Source organism: Argiope bruennichi, chromosome 4 (genome assembly GCF_947563725.1).
Source record: "Argiope bruennichi chromosome 4, qqArgBrue1.1, whole genome shotgun sequence".
Lineage (NCBI taxonomy): Eukaryota > Metazoa > Arthropoda > Arachnida > Araneae > Araneidae > Argiope > Argiope bruennichi.
The window spans coordinates 100,818,102-100,840,522 of record NC_079154.1 but is presented as its reverse complement, the minus strand read 5'-3'; the positions used below and the strand labels follow the sequence as shown (position 1 = coordinate 100,840,522).

The following is a 22,421-nucleotide window of genomic DNA, read 5'->3' as shown; positions in this document are numbered from 1 at the left end:
ATAATTTTGATATAGTCTTAAATGCAGTATTTAAATTACTTTAGCCCCAAAAGGTTTGGTGCAGAATCGTATTTCTAATTGAAAGTAATTTCCAAAAATTTGACGGAGTCATCTTATAGGCCTTCTCCTCGTGGGCAGAAGATTTGACTCTATATTTAACTATCATTCTGCAAAGATTCATCCAATTTTGGAGAAAAGAGTACCAACTCGAATATTCCCATTATTCGATTATGGTCTAAAATAAGTCAATTCACTGACTCTCCGACCCGCCCGAAGGCACACGGATAAAATAACTGAATGACCGGACCGCCGCTACAGCAATACTGGCGGGAACTGTGACTGAGTCCTAAGGGCCATAAGCGGCCACGGTACAACCCTTCCCTAAGGAAGTGCATCCCGTCATCGATGGGAGGAGCCAGACTCCACCTTTTCGTGTGTCCTCCAGGGTGGCGAGAACCAATCACCATGCCGGAAGCTTCTTATCCTCATTTCGAAGAGTTCCTCCCGGGGGGGGGAGGGGTTATGGTCTAAAATAATATCATCCCCCTCAAAGTACTCCTCGTGTTGCTTCAAAGCGGATCCATGACATAATTAAGCCAAGAAAAGTCAAAAAACGAAACTGCAAAAAATAATTTCTGACAAAGTCTCAAAAAAAGAAACTGCAAAAAATTATTTATGACAAAGTCTCAAAAAATGGTTTTTAAAATGCGTTATCTTGCTGAAACTAATGCAATATAAAGAAGGAAACATACCTTTTGGTACACCTGCCAAAAGTGGTGTTGTTTCTGTGGACTGAGAATGGACCCAGAATTCGAGGGGACACTGCAAATTCCCTGGAGCTGTTATAGGCAGTGGTACTGGGGTGTGTACTCCAGGAGCGCTGAATTGTCGTACAAGAGCACACCTGCTTTCGCCGCTCTCCTTGCTGTGGACGTCAACGATTTCACCAGCCATCGTTACAGATTCAGAGATATTAGACTAAAACTATGCTAGTAAGCGAGTAAGATATTTTTAACCTTTTTCACGTTCTTTTTGTAGAACGCCGCTGAATTCGCCTTGAACTGCCAGCTTAGTAGAGCCTGAAATCGAAACAAAAGTTCTTCAATATTTATTATTTAGCACGGAGGAATTGTACGAGGGATATATATATTTTTTATTTTAAGCTTTGATGCGACATTAAGAGAATTTATCGATTCAAACTATGGAATTGCTAGTATTCTTGTATCAACATTTTGAATTAAAAATTTTCCGAAGTAAATGAAAAATATATAAAAAAAATATTTAAAATTTAGATTCATGTCACCAAAAAAAATATTAATAATTGGCAGTATTCTGCTTTCAATTTTCTCTTATTCAAAGGCCATTTTCTTTAGCTCCAATTGAAAAAAAAAGAGAATTGGGAATAAAATGAATTTATTATCAACAATTATGAATTGAAGAGAATTCATAATTGAATAAGAGTATTGAAGAGAATTACTTGTGCGTTTGTCAAATCGGTGAATTTAGTTTCCATCACTTCTTTGAAGATCGTTTCAGCCAGCAATGTTGGCCTTAGAGTTTCTTTGAAGAGTATCAGAATTGAAGAGTTTGGGAATTTTTCGAGTTTCTTTTAAGGATAGAATATGAAGCATGAATGTTGAAACATTCACTCTCTAAAATTGCATTTTTGTTCTATTAATCGGCAAGTTCATTGCCTAGGATTTCAGCATTCACAGTTTCTTTGGAACGGCTAGATAAATTAGTTGAGTAAGATTTTCTGTTTATTGCCTCTTTATCCTCTTTATATAGAGAACACGGCTTAAAGCCGAGCTATTTTCCTCTTTTCCCTAAATTGAACAACTATCCAGAGGGTAAAGTGTGAAGTTTCAAAGAATTTTTATGATATATCATATCACTGGCGGAAATATATTTCGATGAGGATAAAAAATACCTGGTCCATAGATATGACAAATGCCTAGATCTTCACAATTATGTTGGAAAATAACAATGTTAGTACATAAATTTTTAATAATAAATTCAGTTTGTAATCTACCCTTGTCTTTATTCTATGGTTCATCGGAGTTTTAATAAAAGCAGTTCTCATAGTTACTAATTAAAAAAATATATAATATTAAATTAGCAGAAGATTTCTGCAATTAGATATTTCCTATTTCCAAATTTCATTTGAAGATAATGCGAAATTTGTTTTATATATTCAGATTTTTAAAGGATCTCTTTCATATTAGTAAAGATATTACTTATTAAAGTATTACATTTTTTATTATTATTAGAAGTAGTGTTAAGCTGTTATTATTATTATATTAATTTTTTTATATCTCATGTTTTAGAATTCTGAAATTTTGAATATTTGTGTTTCAGTTTCAGTTTAAAAATAAATCAGTTAAATAGATTAAAAATAGATCAACTTTATTTTGAATGAAATGAAATGAAAAGCGACATCTAATTGTGACTTTAAAACAAAATTAAGAGAAAAATTTATAATATCTATAAATAATGAATTATGATACATATAAAGAATAAAGGGAGAAAATTTTAAAAATAGAAATGTTTTTAAAACATGCTTTTATTAATGTAATAAAAAGTAATAAGCAATTTTTAATCTAGAATTTGAAATGTGTAGGCTTTTAAATTTTTTGATGAAAAATTGCAATAGCACGAGCATTATGAGAATCAATATTATGAGCAATACTGGAACCTGTATTATAAGCAAATTAAGCCATGATGAGCTTCAGAAATAAAATATACCAAACATTCGTTAAAGACAAAAATAATTATAAATATGATTATAATTTAAGTAAATTGAGAGTGTTTATTAAAATGGAGTTTTCTATCTATATATTCTACTTATATCAATGCCTCAAGTTAAATTGTTTTGGTTTGACCTACATATTTTTATAAGCAATATTTTATATTTTCTTTTAATTCTTTTCTGTCTAATAAGAGACTTTTTTTAAAAACCTTTCCAATTTCGAAGTTTAGTATTGAATATTCTACTGGTTTTTTTAATAATTACATTTTGAAAATATTTCTTCATGCTAAATCTTCACAATTTTTAAATTTTCAGTCTTATGAGTTGGCTTTAAACAACTTCTAATGGTATCCTTGATCTACTTCAGATGCGTAGAGATAGGCTTCATTTTCAAAAAGAAAATCTGAAGGTAAATTGATAACAAACAGACTATATATTTTACATGAAAATGTAATATACTGATTTATTTAGTGCTCTTTTAATATTTTTGGCACTTATTTATTTAAAGCCCTCTTAATGTTTTTATTACTTATTTATCTAGTGCCCTTTTAATATTTTTGTCACTTAAATAAGCATACTTAAATAAATATTTAATTTCCTTTTAATATTTTATTACTTATTTATCTAGTGCCCTTTTTATATTTTTATTACTTATCTATTTAGTATACTTTTAATATTATATTTACTTATTTATTTAGTGCCTTTTAATATTTTTATTACTTATCTATTTAGTATCTGTTTTATATTATCTTTACTTATTTATTTAGTGCCCTTTTAAAATTTTTATTACTTATCTATTTAGTACCCTTTTAATATTATTTTTTACTTATTTATTTAGTGCCCTTTTAATATTTTTATTACTTATCTATAAAGTATCTGTTTAATATTTTTTTGCATTTGAAATATGTGCATATATTTAATCAATAGAGTTATTTTATCTTTTATATTACCTTAAATGAAATTTTAAAAAAATATTAAACATGACCTAAATAAAGAACCTTGAACAGCTGTGGATTTCTAACTAGGAAGACGGACAGAAGGAGGGAGTCTAAAAGTAGGCCGATAAAAAATGTTATCAGTCAAGTTACCAAATAAATTAGATTCTATGAATTTTAAAATATTAAGACAATAGTACCAATTTTTCAAGTTAATAGATTCCTATGAGTTTTATCACTTTCATTAGTTTATTAATACTAAAACAATATTGTACACGAACGTGGTTCAGTTAATTACGAAATTTAATAAGCAAATAAACATGCATTTTCTTAAAGTTATTAAAATAAAAAAATCAGCATAAAAGAAATCATTAGCAGTTAGATTAAGTTAAAAATACGCTAAAATGTAAAATTAATTCGATCAGTTTTTTAAACAAACAACTCTCACAAGATGTGCTTTCTAAGGCTGCAAAAGGCTTACTTCAGTCACTAGGTTTGAATAGGTTTCATGAACTATATAATTGTACTTGCAACTTTCATTTTGATGCAAGTTAATTTCGGAAACAACAAAACATTTTAAAAAGACAGGAACGTATGATTGATATACGATTTATAAAGAAGATATGTGTAGAAGAAATATAACACTCGTTTTTGGTTAGATTTGAAGAATAAGAGTTCAAAATTATTTCATTACTTAACGAAAATTGTATATGAATATGGTTTGTTTATTAATTCTTTCGTTTTAATATATCGTAGTTAATAGTTTTCTCATACAAAAATTCCTGATATTTTCAAAGTTCTGTAAGAATAATATTAATTTGGACAAATTTTAAAATTTTAAAATAAAAAAAATTAACTTTAGCAATAAAAATAAATCCTAAAATGTGAGGTTAATCTAATATGTTCTCGACTTATGCAACTGATTTATATGCAGCATATGATGAATATATTATTGGATATATTTAATAATAATGTTATCTAATTATATTTTTAAACGTTAAAAAATATTTAAAAAATACAACATAATACATACCTAACGAAGTTCGTTCTGAAACTAAAGAAAAGAACCTAAACTAACCTACAGGCGCACCTAAATTAAATTATAGAAGAAAATAGGAAACGTTTATGGTTCCCAGTATGCAAATTTTTTTGAAGGATCAAGTGTTTCTTGTTCTCTTGCTTTTTCAATAGAAGTTAAAAAGCGATTTAACGGGCGAGAACGCTTTTGGACCATCTGAATAATATCAAAAAGAGACTTATGAAAACCGAACCAACGGTAAAGAGGTATAAATTTCAACTGATCTTTCCCGATGGAAAATTTAAGAGCGAAGAAAGATAAAGAGATATCACGGAGTTATTTTTTATCAGGTTGTCCAGGTGATTCGCTGAGGATACTTTTTGTTTTCCCATTGACGCAAGTGGGATGCATAAAGAAACGCATTCGGGATGCGTTTTAGTCAAAGGCACATTAGTGAATTAATTGATAAAACATGATTGTATTTGTTCTAGATGTATCTGCGATAAATATATAAAAATAAATCTTTAGGACATTGAACTAAATTAGTAATCTGAATACTTTTGATTTTTAATATTTCAATTTTTACAAGCTTTCGTTTAACAGATGGAATGCGAATGATACTGAGTCAAAAGAATTTATTCGAAGACTAATGTTTTTCTCAGGATTTTCAATATTTTTTGCAATATGGTGTTATTTTTGATTAGATAAACAGTAGAATCCAATTTGCATGTCTACTTTTTTGACTACGTATAAAATTTTGATATAGATGAACAATTTTGGTAGCAAGATTATGTACTACATTTTGATTATACAACTAATTGTATTTTTAACCAACACGGATAGACATAACATACTTCCCTTTATACACGCATAGACATAACATACTTCCACATATACACGCATAGACATAACATACTTCCATTTATACACGCATAGACATAACATACTTCGACATATACACGCATAGACATAACATACTTCCACATATACACGTATAAACAAAACATACTTCCACATATACACGTATAAACATAACATACTTCCATATATACACGGATAGACATAACATAACGCCATCTTGCGTTCCCGACGCCTATAACGCTGAATTATCTAACCAGTAGGATAAGCACAAGATGGAAAGTAAAGAAGAGGAAAAAAGAAAGAAAGAAACAACAAACCATCCAGGGATTTCCACAAAGAATCTCGTTGGTGTCATATCCTGCAAGACTATATTTAATGTTTTTTTTTTCGTAGTAATAACTAAATGAAGGGAACAAAAATACTAAAGAACAATTGGTGTCAATGGGTTGAACTTACAGAGGAATGTTAATGTTTAAAGACGCAATTTCCTTACATTTTTGAGGCTATTAGCTGTATTTAAGCCATATAGAGATTACTAACTGAAGAGAAAAAAAAGAAGGAGAAAATGGATTACTAACATTGTAAACATCTATATGATATGCATAAGCATATAAACAAACATAATAGAATCAAAAATCTATAGCTTCTGTCAGGGTCTTGTTGTTTTGATTTCCTTTGTGAGAAATCAAAACAACAAGACCCTGACAGAAGCTATAGATTTTTTGGTTTCGTTCGCTTTGTGTGGTTCGTTGGTTCTGCAGATTATAACAATTATGAAGGAATAATTTAGGCTGATTTTGAGGAGTGACATTTTGGTCTTAACTATTGCGTGATCTTGAAGAGATTTTGGTATTTGTTATTATGATTTACTGGCAATCATTCATGGACTTTTCTCCCCAAAATTTAACTTTTTTCCCCCAAACTTTAACATTCCCAAATTTTAACATTTAACAAAATTTAATATTAACAAAATTTACAAATTTTATTTCAAGGCTATTCGCAAAATTACATCTGTCTATGTTACTGTTTTTTCGAGTTATTGAGTTCAAATGCATACACACTTGCTATTTACGGAATGATTCCAAAATTTAACAGAAAAATATAATTTTAATATTAAAACCATGCATTAAGTTTCATTCGTCTATCCCTTTCCGTGTTACCATGTTCATAAGCAGAAAGATGTAATTCCAAAGTTGTGTTTGGATTTGAGGAAATATATCTAAAATTTCGAGATTCGTCAGCCCTGGCCATGGAATGTTTTAGAGATTACAGGATTTGTATACTTTAGCTCTTTATATGCTTTACATATAAAAAAAAATAACAAATTTAAAAATTGAGCTAAACTTTCGTAAACTTAATTTTTAGAATTCTTTTTTAATGTTTCTATAAAAAAGTAATATCGAAGAGTGATGAATTCTTGTATGTCGATGAAAGTTAAATGTTTACGAAACGCTTATGCTTTCACACCCTTTTTTGATTTTTGTCCAACATTTGATTGTGATTTATAATTTTGTTTACAAAATTGATACGAAATTCCTTCTAACCATTTGAACTTTGTCATATCGAGTTTAGAGACATAAACTAAACAGTTAAATAAAAAAAAAACCGTTTCTCTTGATATCAGAGAGCTCTAAAAACGTGGGAATTCATGAAAATCCCTAGGCTGAAGTTGCTGATTATGACAATATTTATTTTCGCATACTTTGAATCCAAGAAAGTAAAAAAAAATGACAGTGAATAAATTTCTTATTTTTGAGATAAAAATAAATCGAAATTATTTGAAAATTTTAGTGTATTTATCATACATGATGGTAACTTCATGTATGATAAATACACTACTGTTTACGAATAATCGCAAATCATTCAGATTACACAACACCTGTTTCTTATGCAACTTCAGGTAGCAATTCCGATTCTTCGATTATCTTAAAAGACGCAGACCTGACAAGAAGAAATTCAGTTTTATCTTATGTTCCCTCCTTCACTTTCTTAGACACAAATGTTGACTCCTGGACCTTGTATCTCTACAGTACTCAAGAAAGACCCTCAAGAACGTCGCAGAATAATGGTTTGTTGTTGCAATAGTCTATGGATCGTGTTCGTATCAAGAATAATTTACATACAGTAGTTCTTTGTTTTGGAAGGCGTTATGAATGAAGTATTTTTGATATCATTGAACAAGGGAACGATTTTATAATGAGTTCCAACTTTGATGATATTTTATTTGGGGTTTAAAAATGACAAGAGTTTTCTCTCATGACATGATATCGAAAAATAATTAAAAGATCATTTACAGCTGAATTTTTTATTCAGTTTCTAATAATAATATTTAATAAAAAACTTTTTTTAGTAATAAATGAGTAAGGAGATACATAACAATTAAATGATTTCATAGGAAATGCTAATAAAATTTTTTCCATGAGTTTTAGAGTTTTCAAAAAATTTTCGTCAATACTCTAACAAGAAATATTTCAAATACGCTTAAGATTTATAAATTTTTTTCTTTCAAACAGTTTTTTTTGTTTTGAAATACCTTTCTATAAAAAAAATCATAGGAGTTTTAACAATCACTTTTCATTTGAAATTATTTTAGCTCCTAATAGTCTTACTGCAATTTTAAATTGTCATGGGGTTATTGATTTAGTTGTAAGTCAAGTAATTTTAACCAATTTAGTTGTAAGTTGGAGGCCAAAAGGTTTATTTTAGGACAAAATTAATCATTTTGTACTGTACCTCAGATGATATGTGGGACATATTATCCACGATCCTACTGCATCGATTTCATATTACACCATCTAGAAGATTTTTGACTTTCGTAGTTAAATTTAAAGCAGATCAAGTAGTTTACAAGGCAAATATTCAGTGCGATTGGTCCTCGAGCGCGATTCGATCAAACAGACTGGCCGAAAAGGATAAAATTTAAATTACGATTTTGTTTTGTCGGTTTATTACAAAATAAGTATTAAATAAGATTTCGCTTAGTGGAAGAAAAGTAGAAATTGATTTATTGCAAATTTCTGATAGTATTTAGAAAATAATATGAACTTGGTGTGATAAATAATTAATCTGAACCAAAATTACCGCTTAGATATCGACATTTCTGCAATATATTAAAACTGTCATTGGGAAACGATAATTTCACAGGTCAGAGTCGATTTATGGTTAAAGTGTTGGAAAGTAATTCATTAAAAACGCTAGCTCTCTTTGTATTAATTATAAAAGGAAATCGGAACAATTCATGACATTCATTTAAAAAAATTATATAAATATTTGACAGCTGATTTATGATATCTGATTAATATTTGTACTAAAATTAGCATTTAAAATATCACTGTATTAATACATTGAAAATGTTACTAGAAAATAATCAGTTCAACAATCGCCATAGGTTTAATGTTAAATTGAAATTAAAGTAAATATTAAAAGGCATTGCATGCAATAAAGAGAACTAAATCACTCTTAATTAGTGAATAAATAATAAATTATTATAATTGTTTCTGAAAGTCAGGATGCCAGAAATGTAAATTGAAAAAATTAGAATGAGGCAACTTAAAAACATATATTATTCATTTGTTACTTTTAATCACGTGAATATCATATTCCCTCTTTTTTTCGTCGAGCCTCAAATTGTATTTCATAAATATATATTTGATTATTGCAATCAGTTTACGTTGTTGATTTCAATACAAAGAATAATACATAAGAGTATAATTATTATTAATGGAAAATGTTTATTAAAAATTGTGAGATTATTTCGAGTACTCTTTCAGCAAATCTTCACAAATCTTACACGTGTAAGGAACAAGTGCTTTAAGTAAATAACAAGTTTACATATATGAAGTGCTGTAGTGACTTATCAGCAAGCTTCACGTGCGGAACGCCGCATGATTGCTATGGCTTCAAAAAGTTATGCATTTAGAGATTTGTAGAATATTCTAGACTCATTCTAGAATAATAACAATGACTTTAGCTTTAAGAAAAGCTCAGAATGATCTGATATTAATAAATATAATTGAGATAATGTAGAAAGATATTGATTATTTATCGTGATAATAGCGATATAATTAGCTGAATTGATTGAATTTCACCAATTTTATTTAATAGGATAAGTAAATTAGACTTCGATGAAGTTTTGCCTCCAAACAAATATAAAGTGCTTCATTTCTATAACTGTTTCAGCAATTCATTTACATAAGAAATTCTTCTGTATTTTAGATTTACAATGCAACAAAGCCAAAGATGGTAGGGTTTTTTAAAAGAAAAAATAAAGAAAATGAGAAGAGAGAGAGAGAGAGAGAAACCAGCAAAGAAGGTTTCCTCAAAATTTTCTTGCATTCTTTTCAATTAGGATTATATACCCATCTGCTCGCATAAAAATATTGACCTTGGATAAGGCCGAAAATACCTTGAATAGTATAAATGAACTATAGCTACGAAATATAAATATCTGACTTGAATCTTACTGAATCTATTGTGCGAATATGCATTTTGCATGTGCGTCGATTTTATTTACAATCGAACAGCAGACAGACACACTTCCTGAGAAGAGATATTGTTCAAAATTTAAAAGACATGTATAAATTTGATTGTAATTCCATGTACCAAATTTCAGCCGTCTAGATCAAAGCGGACAGCTAGAAATAATGCCTTTTTCGGATTCAGGGAGATTAAAACAAGGAGATACGTCAAAATTTCTAGTTAGAATTTTTTGACGATTACCATACTTCATACATCGTGTACAAGAAAAAAAAAAAAAACGTACATTCTCTCAATAGCGAGTAATTTTCCACAATTATACTGAAAGATTTGGCAATAATATACGAAATTTTCATAATACAAAACCCCTTACAAATGGGTTTAAAACTTTTGACAATTGAAATTATCCCTTGGAAAAGCGGAAAGGAACTTAATTACTAATACAGGAATTTTTTTAAAACAATTTATTTACTTTGTTGTTCCTTTTACGTGATGCTTCATTCCATAGGATAAAGACATTGTCATTAGACAATGGGTTTTTTTAGAAAGATAGGAACATAAATTATTTGAACATTTTATACATCCAGTCGTAATACTAAATTAGCTGCATACTATGAACTATGTTACGGAAGAATTTAAAATAAATATTACTCTTGACTACATACTATAGTTAATACCGGCGACATCTCTGATCTTAAGTTCCTATTTGATTTAGTTTGTTTTTGTATCTTCTTCCCCTCCGCCTAACATTAATTCATGAATGTTTCTTTTTTAAAAATCATATTTAAAAATGCACACGAAAATTAAACGCATTGACAAAAGATGTGTAATATTTGAAAGGGAATTTAACGCCTGACGGGGCAATATATTTTGATTTATTAATTTTATTGATTTTTCTACGCCTATCAATGGAACGTCAAATAGTCAAAACAGAGCGTTTCCATCATAAATTGCTTTTTGCAATAAATCAATATGTTAAACTGACAAATTTATACCTGAGATTTATCTGAATAAGGCTCAGTGAAGAAAATAAATCGAACCAATTAAAAAAAAACTAAAGAAATATTTTAAATTTTTCATTGAGAATATAAAACAAAATTTAAAAAACATCATAAATAATTTTTATATTTTTAAGCTTTATGTATTTCATAAAGATATTACTTATTAAAAAGGTAATTAACAATTTAATTTTTAAGGTTTAATTATTATTGATTTGCTTAATAAACATTATCTCATGAAATTCTACATCATCAATTGGACATTTTAAAAAAAATGTAAGTGTACTTACCAGATTCAGATCTTACATTGATTCCAAGAATTGGAATGGACTCTATGAACAACGACCAACTGTTAAAAGTGAGATAATGTCTTAAAAAATAAGACGAAGACACTGAAGTGTTACATCTCTATCTGAAATATATAAAAAAAATGTTTATAATAAAAATTCAATAAAATTTGAAACGAAATATTAAATTATTTTAACAAGAAATTTCATTTGGGAAATATAAGTTTTATGGAAGTGAGAGTAGAAAAAAAAATCAGAATTTGAAGGGTTTCAATTCCATTTTGTCTTAATATGGCAAATCGAACTGATGTGTTAAGAACACATGAAAAGGGGGACTGAGGCATATTTTGCTGGCTAAAACGATCTTGAAACACCTTGATAATATCTGAAGAACAAGTTTGATTGAATTCTAATTTGAATTCTAGGATTTTTGCTTTCTTGGATAACTTGCAACGATAACTGGCCCACATTCTTGTTTAGCTCAAAAGGAAGTCAGGAAAAGCTTTAGGAGTCTATACCATTACAGTGAGAAATCCGTTACTGATATTGGTCTATTAGTTGCTAGTTGAAAACACAATCATTTCATAACTTTTTTCTTCTCATTCATGTTCACCACTGTCTAAATAAGGACACTGGTCAATTTTAATATTTAAACATCATAATGCTCATGAAGTAATCTGCAATTTGCAAATTCGGTATCCTTGATACAAAAAAACTTAAAATCACTCAATAAAATAGACTGTTAGACATAGATCTATCAAAATTTACTTAATCGATTTGATTTAGAACTATCATTTATTTCTTAGGTTTGTAAGTACTCACTAAAAACGGGTTTCGTAAAATTTTAATTAGGTTTTAAATTAAAAATTAAATACAAATAAAGCCCACAACCCAATAAACTCTACTTATATAATATAGCGCGCACGGCACGCACACGTATACTTTTGCGCTGCTTTAAAATTCAAAATTTTTCCTTTAATATTAATTTCATTTCCATTAAATTCTTTTTGTAATTGTTAACAAATTTTAATAAATATAGTTTGCATATTTAAAAAAATATTTTTCGCTATTTCAGCTATTAAATTTGTACTCAAGCATTTTACGACGAAATTAAAAGAATTTTTTTTTGTTCTGCATGATATTGCAACTATAATTAAGATTAAATTTTAAAAACTGAATAATGAAAAACGAAATAGGCCTATAATATTATCATGTTGCCATGTATTGAACTAGAGGTTCGAATTTTCATTATTTTTTAAAAAATTTAATCCATATTCTTCATTTAAATCATTTTGATTAATAAACAGCCGAGTGATTAATAAACAGCCAGTAATCTTTATTTTGAAACGCAGCAGCATAGCATTGTTTTAAGTTTGATGCACCTACTTTTTATTTTATTTTTAAATTTTAATTATATAGCAGCAGTAACTTGCACGGACATATACACTAAAGTATAAATACATTAACTTAAGTAATGAAAAGTATTGTTGTGAAATATATTTAAAAGTATTTTTTAAACCTCATGAAAATTAGAGAAAAACTATACAGTATTGAAACTGGAATTACTGAAAAGTTTATTATCAACATAATTATTGTTTTGAATTTTAAAATAATGCAAGAATGGATTTGATGAAATAATATTCCATGAAGTTATTGAGAAAAAAAAACCCTTACATCTTTGATTAGTATTCATTAAAAATATTTATTTTAAACATTGAAAATTTCTTTCTTAGTGAGCGCTTATTCGCAAGATGTAGTTTGGAGTTATATTGATTGACTATTGGTCTGTCTGTCTTGTAGAGCATTTTGAACGATCATTTTCATAATGCATATCTTATGACGTGAAATAGAAATCAAATAGAAAGATCGATAGAAAGAAATAGAAAGTAAGATAGTAAACATTATTGATGCCACGTGTAATACTTTAGTAAGATATATGGATATGCATCTATGGAAAAAGCATGTTCATGAAGAAGAATATAATCCGATTTATGAATATAAATGGATATCATAAATAAACTCAAAGCCCATTCTGTCAACTCGATGTGATATTTTTTCATTATTATAATTTATTGCTTTATAAATTATGCATGTTCATGCTTTTTAATGGCATATTGATAGATAAATTTCAACTTAAATTTTATTTTATTTGTTTATATTTGCACAAAAGTTTTGTATGTATGGAAAACAAAATTTTATTGCAAGTAGAGAGCTGGGAAATAGTTTTCAACGGACATGAACTAAAAATGCATAGATAAAAGAGTAAAAAAAATATTTATCAATTTTTTTCGATTTATGTGTATTACACCATATGTCAGTGTTACTTTCATAGATAAAGCAGGAACGGTGCATCGCATGTGCTTGGTTTCAAAGGAATAAATATTTTAATCAGAAAATAAACATGATTTTTTCCCCTTTAGAATGCAGTGGAATATCTTTCGCAGAATGCTATTGAATTATAGCTAATAACTTCACATATGTTCATAATCAAAGTTAAATATTGTATGTTGATCAATAGGCTAGTATGCACTTTACCTTGTTTGTGGTTTCTGAAAAATACAAATGTTATTTACATTATGACACAGTATTCATATATGATGACAAATTATTTACTCGTTGAAAATTTCCCGCGGCAATTTATATAAATTATGATTAATATTATTATAAACTTATTGTAAAATAACTTATTAATTTTATATATATATTGAAGCTCCAAAATATATTTCTATCTGAAACTTCGACGAAAAAAATGATGTTTTAAAGAAAGAAATTGTGAATATTGACTTTATCCAAAACTGATTGACGGATCTTTGATCCATCTGTAATTTAAAATGTTTATAAGTAGAAAGGATTAAAAGTAATGAGAACTTTTTGATAAAAATATCATATTGAAATCAAAAAGCTCGATAACAGTTTGTATAAAGAAATTAAAAACGTTATTTGAAAAAGCATAATTTATTCTGTAGATTTTCAAATGAAATTTTTTTAAGAAATTAAAAAGAAAATAAGAATTAAAATTTTTAAGAAATTTTTTAAGAAATTTTAAGAAATAACTAATGCAGGAAAGAGAAAATAAAAAGATCAATTATGGGAAAGTAAATTCAGTATGATGAAGTATAAAGTGACATTCTTAATCATAAAATTATTGAAAAATTTCAATTTGCCAATTGCTGTCACAAAAATAGAAAAAAAAAAATTGTCGGGGGGGGGGTGTTAATCAGGCTTAGAAATCCTACCGATGTATTAAGTAAACAATGTGCAATAAAAATGTTCATTATAAAAATAATTATTAAATATTTTCATTGAAGGAAGTTTGTTTTATTTAAACGTTTTCGAAAACATCCAACATAATAATGAAATCACTAATATAAAGAGTATCAAAATCATTTCAAACATGTGGTTAATGAATTTGCAACTTTAATACCTCTCATCAACCTCTAATTTCAACCTTACTACTCATAGAACATCTCAGGAATTTATGGTGTATGGTATATTACATTTATATAGCCAATGAACAGCTTGTTCTTTATTTCAGATGATAAATGTTTGGATTTGAAGTAACTCGGTGACTATTTTTGGAAGGACTTCATAATATTGAATCTTTGCAAGATGCCAACAATGAAAACTGAATCCCCATCCCTTCCTCCAACTTGCACTCAGTGGCAGAACGAGCAGATTTGACCTTGGACACACATATGGAGCACTAACCTCGTGGTATCTAGTTTTCATACCTGTAGTGTCTAGTCGTAAAATTCTGTTATGAGACTTCTGGCAACAAATAATTCAGCACAGTTTTTATTTTATAGGGAAGATGCTGCTTATGTGATACCATTGATACCATTAGATATCATAATAGCATATTTAGCGTTTAGCTTGTCCCCCCTTCTTTATTTCAATAAATATATAGGGAAAGGACATTACTTTTACAGTAAGGAAAATATATAATTACAGATCGATTTGTTTTGTGCATATGCTACAATAAAATTCCGCAAAATCTGCATCATTGAGAATTTAAGATTTTTCTATTTACAGAACCAGTCTTTTCTCAATCTATCAACAAATCTTCAGTTTGAATCAGTTGACTATTAAAGGTTCTATAATTGATATGAACGAATTTAATGACCTTCTAATAATATTGTGTTCATGTACATATATAACAAACAAATTTTGAGTAATCTGAACTACTGTAGCTTACACCATTTTTAGATCTGTTTACGAGACCGATCTTTTCTCAGTCCATCAACAAATCTCCAATTCGGCTTAGTTGTCTACTCGCCTGTCAATTAACAACGCATTTTACTAAGTTTTTTTTCCAACACTTGTTCAGATTTGCTCTGATGATATTATGCAATGCGATACGGTCGCGATATTATTTCCACTACTGCAATAAATAATGAAAACGGAGGTTTATGTAACTCAGGTCATAACGAAATCGCTGCGCAATAATGCACTTTATTGCAGCAATATAAATATATTTTATTATGGATTTTTTGTTGTAGGAAGTATGTAATTTACAACCTATTATCAAATATCTGCTCTGGTGTTTCTAGATGTTATGCTTCATGACAAAGAATGTTAAGAACGCACACCTGATTCAGGGCAAGGAGATCCTAAGTGCTTCAAGATTGATTTCAACGACAAATATTTCTTCTTTAGTTATATTTCTTCTTTATCACGAATCTTTCATCATGTACTTGTTCAATATGTTAGACCAAGTGGTATTAAAACAATCAATATTACTATTAGAAGAGGGTAATATTGGCAATTGACATAATGATCTCAAATAGAGAAAACCCTTTCCTGAAAAATGTTATTATTCTTAAAGTGTAATATACCAAACAACTAAAAACTGAAGTATACGTTAATATAAGGTGATATATATATCTATAAAATTTATTATAAATTTGGCAACTGGAAGGTGATTTTTTAAAAATCAAAGTGGCTTTCATTGCAACTTCGTTCGTTTAGTTGCTTTCATGTAGACAATAATTATCATTTACTGTACATTTTTCTAAAAGTCTATTAATAATTTGATTGATAGTTTCCCAGAGTAATCTTGAACCATTTACGTCAATCGATTATAAGTTTCTAATCTTGTATTTATCTGCGGAAACATGTTTATTGTTTATTTCAGAATTATTTCTGATTATGTCAGAGGTTATGGTTTAATGCTTGTGCTTTGAACTGAATATTTTCAATCAATGACGAATTTTTAAAATAATGAATAGATTACCTAATATTGAAATGGATATGTGTTGTAGAAATTTTGTGAGAAAACGGGATTTTAATTTTGAAGGAAAACAATACTTTAGCAAACTAATTATAAATGCACATATATAAGTATAAGAAGAGTACAATTTTAAAGGTAGAATTATTACGGTTTAGTACTTTTAGTCAGCAAATTTTTTTTTTTCCAAAAATTGAATTGATATTTGCTTATTGAAATAAAAGTGAACAACAAAGTTCTTGTTTTAGTCAACATTTCAATGCATTTAAAAAGAATTTTAGAAACTTAAATTGTGTTTTATAATAATATATTTATAATAGTTGCAATAATAGTGTAATATGTGAAATTCTTTAAAAAAATTATAAATTTAAAAGTATAAAAGGATTTTGAGATGAAATATACACATTTTTTTAAATTCGAAAATATCAATAAATAATCTAGAAATTTTCCATTTAGCAAAAAATAATTAAATAAAAGGATAAAAATAAATAAATAACAACACAAAGAAGCTTACCGCTATATTTTGTTCGATGATAACTAAAAAACCGACATCGCTACCTTTTTGCTGTAAAAACCTTTCCAAAAACCATTTTATTTTAAGAACCCTAAACTGGCTGATGCAAAAGCAAGTGCAGTTTTTATAAATTTTCTGACATCAGATAAAAGTCTTTGTCTTCCATGTTGTCAATACACAACACCAGTTGCTCCCATGCTTTCTTACCTATTCGATGATTGCATCTTTTTTTTCCTCTTACGTCATTCAGATGCACTCAAAACCATAAACTCGAAATAGAAAGAAATTCAAGTCTTATCATTCAACTCAAGAATCGGACTACGAGTCTCAGTTTCGATGTTTACTTTGGTCTTGAACTATGAATGGTGTTCAAGTGTTCACCCAATCAAAATTCAAAGGTGATGATAATTCAACCAGTTGTGGGCTGCACTTTACCAGTTCGGGTAATGTGTTAGTTACCATTGCGTAGAATTTCCTAGTGTGTGACACCATGCATTGACAATAATGTTGACAAAACACTTTTCTGCAGCGTCATTCCTGCATTCATTTAAAGCATTTTAAGAAAACTAGATATCACAAATATTGTATAAGAGAGATTGTTTAAGGAAACATTTTAAATATTTTAAAGGTTGCTATTTTAAAATAAATGTATTTTCAGAATTGATTTCAGTAAATGTATTTATTGCCTGTTGTACCTTAGATAGAGAGATTTGTTACCTTAATTTAAACGCGATGAATTTAATTTAATTATGATTTAATTTATGAATTTAATTATGATTCTTCGGAACTTAAGTGAATAATTTATAAGAGAGTTAGAACCGTATATTAAAGTATCGGCTCACAATCATTTTTTACGCTGTAACCCCTTGATTAGTCTTAATTTTAAATGCTCCCGAATATCATGTACTCTTCAAACAATCCTCTATGTAAAAGTTGTTTTTATTAAGGATATTAAAGACTTAGGAAAATTTGAAATCACACAGATTCAATTAATTAAATTTATTATTATAAAAAAACCAGACGGGAATTGATGCCTTAAGAACACCTCTTAGCGTAAAAAGGAATCAAGGAAATAAATAATTAATTTAGTGTTTGAAGGATTTACTTTCTACTTTTGATCAACTTTTGAAGAAATTTGAAATCACATATAAAAATTTATTCATGACTCTTTGGAACTTCACTAAAAAATTTATCAGAGAATTAGAACCATGTATTAAAATGTTGGCCCCAATCAGTTTTTCTCTTAACTCTTGATTGGTCTCTTTATTTTGAATGCTGCCTAATGTCAAATCCTCTTCAATAAATCCTCTATATAAAAGTTGTTCTTAATAAGAATATTAAAGATTTAGTAAAATTTTAAATCAATTGATTTGAATCAATTCAATTTATTCATACATAAATTCACAGGAAGGGAATTGATGCTCTAAGAACATACTCTAAGCGTAAAAAGGAATCAAGGATATAAATGATGATGAAGTCGTGCCCGCGTTACCACGGAATAGGGGTGCAGTAGCTTCTGAGGGTAAAGACCTCTGAGCACCGAGTGCAGAAACCTGACATCTAGCTCATATGAAGAAAAAATTCACACATTCGCTTGCACAAGCCCTTTTGCACAGCCCAGGGGGTGGGGGCACATTCACACACCTCACAGATAGAACACTAATGAAGAATAACCATGCCCGAACCGGGATTCGAACCCGGGACGCCCAGACTACTGGAAGATGCGCTACCCCTATGCAAGGGCGCCGGAAGGAATGCAAATAATTAATTCAATAGCATTTGAAGGATTTTCTTTTTCTTTTTGATTTATTTCATTTTCGATTTTACAATTTATACCATTCATTTATGACGTAATAGATAAACGCGCAAACAAACAAAAGACAACATTGAAATAATTTGCGATTAATTAATTATGAAAGTTCAAAATTACTAACTATGAATAACATCAGTTGAAATATAAGACATTTTCAATCCGATCCTTGAGATTTTTTTAATGGAGTTCAGTTTTATAAAATTGGGTTCAATTAGAAACAGACAACAATTCCTTTTCTGTAAATGCATGAAGATTACTACAATATTCAGTATTTTTAGGATTTTCAAAATCTTCAATTTTACTTCTCATGTAAACTGTAAGAAACAACAACAACAACAACAACAAAAACTAGAGTTATACTTTAAAATGATCCATTACATGTTCCTAAAGACCTGAGAATTACAATTTGAGAACGAACATCCGAGTTAAAGTAATAAAAAATAAAATAAGTTTCCAGAAACAGATTTTTATTAAGTTGCTAAAAAATTTGAAAATATTTCTTTAATAAAATAAATCTCTATTTAGATGGGTTCCGAGATTTTTAAAAAAATCATAATTTTAATTACAAAATGTTACATTCTTAATATACGATTAAAATTGCATCATGATTAAATTTTCACATGAGAGCGTTTTTGTGTCACACCTTTACGGATTTGTTTTCAACTCTGAACTGCTCAGAGTAAATATTTTTTGTTCTTTATCCAATATCAATGAAAGTATTTGTATTTTTTATTATTTATTTAAATAATTTTTCTCTTTTTGTTTTTAATATGTTCTTTAATCCATTACTGTGAAAATTCAAAAGCGTTTAACAATTTTTTAAAAATCTAAAATACCTTTTTCACGGAATAAAATTTAATTAAACTAAATCGACTTGCTGGTAATTAAATGCTGAAATATTGTATTGTCATTGGAAGCACATATTAGTATAAAACTTTAAAGTACAAACCTATCAAGAAATGGTATGGAATGGAATTAGTATAATATGGAATTAGTATAAAATGGGTTACAAAACTTCATCTAAAAAATGAAATTTATAAGCATTCACACACAGAAAATCAAGTTAAATGAAGATATTTAAAAATGCCAAATTTAATTTTTTAAAAAAGGAAAAATTTAATTCAATATTTGTGAATAATTTGGAATAAATGGAATCCATAAGTCATAACAAAGGAAATAAAATGTCGCAATAGTATTTTTAATTACATTCAAATCACTTAAATTCTTTCATGTTGAAGCTCTTATTCCCATTGTTTTAATTCTTGTGAGGTTCTAAAATATTATATATTCCAGTTGAAATTGATTAAAACACTCTTTGGAAAAAAAAATTCTAATTTTAAATGTCATTTAATACCTCAGTTGCAAAATAAAAATTACGCTTGTATAGATTCTTAAAACTACATTGAAGGAATGGTATTTTCAATGATTTCGTGACACTTCAAACTAGAAATTCTCCTTTAAGCATTCAAAATTTTTTTTGATGAAATGTCATGTAAAGTAGTAGAGATAAGGGTAAAAAAGAGGCAGTTCTGAACAGTCTCTGTAGCAGTTGCTAGGCAATTCCAAGAGAGAACTTTCTGCAGACTAGAAGAATCCCAGATCTTTAAAATTATAAAAGTTGCATAACATTATTCCAAAATGAGACAAAATCACAAAATGAGACAATCTTTAGGATTGTGCATCTTACGATCAGTAGCCTTCTTGAGATTCAGGAAATTACGAGTTTTAAAAGTCAGCAATTGATGTTCATAGCAAATGCTCTATGGAAAGATTTAAAAATTGTCAGTATTGGATGAAAAAAATATTGCGGCCCAATTTGATCGAAAAAAAAAAATCCTTCAGCAAGCCTTTTTGAATTTTTCTGATTATGTTACAACAATACCTAATCCTAAAGAAAAGCATCGAAACATTGCAGAATACTATTTTAAAATCTTCCGTCAATGCAGAGATGACGTACTTGTTCCAGATCCGCTTTATATTATATGATTGTGAACTAGAGTTGAAATAATTATAAATGTAAGCATTTAAGAGTATTTATGCGTCATGTGTCCCAAAATGATACTAATTTAGTCTGCTTCATATAAATGTAAGATTTTATTTCATATATATATATATATATATATATTGCCTTATCAGAAATTTTATGTCGCATCTGCGATGTGCAGTGCTGAATTTACTTTGTTAATAAACCGAGTCAAATTCTTTTCGTTAATTCAATTTTATATTAATTAGCTGGTATACATGACGTTATTCGGAATGAAAATACTTTCATAAATATTATTTTTAATATAAAAAATAATTTTGCCTAAATTGTATAATAATATTATATTGTATAAATTATTACAATAAGGCAATCCTTTTTTTATATCATAGCACTTGATTTACTACTATTGGAACTTGTTCACTTGCAAGATCTTAAAGATTAAGGGTATATCAATTCTGTCCTTCCAATTCTTTCCTGCACCGTTAAAAATTAATTTAAACTAATAAAAGAATTACAAAATATATGAAACAAAAATTTCAAAAAAAATAGTGATAAAATAGATCAATCTTATTGTTATCATATTAAGTCGTCTGAAATAAATAAAAATAATAATAGTTAATAATAAATATTAATGATCTATTGCTAATATAATTGACAATATTAATAACATTAGCAGTAGAAGGAAAAAAATTCCCATAAAGGAATATGGTATCACTGAAAAAGTAAAATTTTTATTTTAAGATGGTATTAAAATAAATATTGTAAGATTATTTGATTCGGAGTAACTATACAAGAAATGGGGAATTTTTGAATAATTTATAATTAATCGATTATTCATTTTTTTATACTTTGAAAAGTTGACAGTATTTTTTTCTATTGTCTTACAGAATAAATGTGCAGAGTTTGGTTGAAACTGACGCTGTTTTTAAGAGGAGATATTGAACCGTATATATCTGACTATACCATTCAATGACTTATATTTAAATTAAGATTTCGTACATTTAAAAATATTATAGCAATCCCTAAGTTTTTGTGGTTAAAATACGAAAGAAGAAATATAAGTACAGAATTTTGAAAATATGAAATAATATTTCCTAAGAGTTTTGCTTCAACAATGACATTCAAATTAACATAGCAAATAAAATTGGTAGAAAAGTTCTTCCTCGAATTTTTCTTATATTTATATTGTATGGTGCATATCGTACATCTACAGCAAAAATAATCGAGTATACATTTTAGACATTTTTAGCTTCAAATACAAAATTCAGGAGCGCTGTTTTGGAGACAATTCCGCATACAAACTTTCCTTTATCGATCTCGTAGCATTTTTGAACTGTGGCTTCATATACAAGCAAATAGACAAATCGATAGACTTTCATCTTTTTCAAAGATGTGAAAATTCTATGCATATCCACAGTTCAAGACATTATTTATAAGTATGTTCATGTGTATATGGATAGATAAACAGTCATGTTTCTCACTGAAGGGTTTCATCTAAATTTGCTACATATTTGTAATTTTTGTGTAAAAGCAACATAGATCATTATATTTGCATAGCA

At 28.1% G+C, this 22,421-nt stretch overlaps 1 protein-coding gene across 2 annotated transcripts in view; it reads right to left on the bottom strand.

Annotated features, from left to right (window-relative positions):
• Positions 1-17,220, bottom strand: part of LOC129965452 (solute carrier family 41 member 1-like) — a 32,095-nt gene extending 14,875 nt beyond the window's left edge. Inside the window, exons 1-3 of one of the 2 annotated variants that reach the window (XM_056079325.1) lie at positions 17,066-17,220; positions 11,328-11,449; positions 753-1,079 (exon numbers count right to left, since the gene is read on the bottom strand). In XM_056079325.1, coding sequence (XP_055935300.1) covers positions 753-954 — 202 coding nt within the window. In that variant the 5' untranslated portion in view covers positions 955-1,079; positions 11,328-11,449; positions 17,066-17,220. Of the gene's footprint in view, positions 1-752; positions 1,080-4,717; positions 4,999-11,327; positions 11,450-17,065 lie in introns of those variants that run through there. The other variant, XM_056079324.1, reaches the window with a different exon arrangement.
• Positions 17,221-22,421: the final 5,201 nt, after the last annotated feature.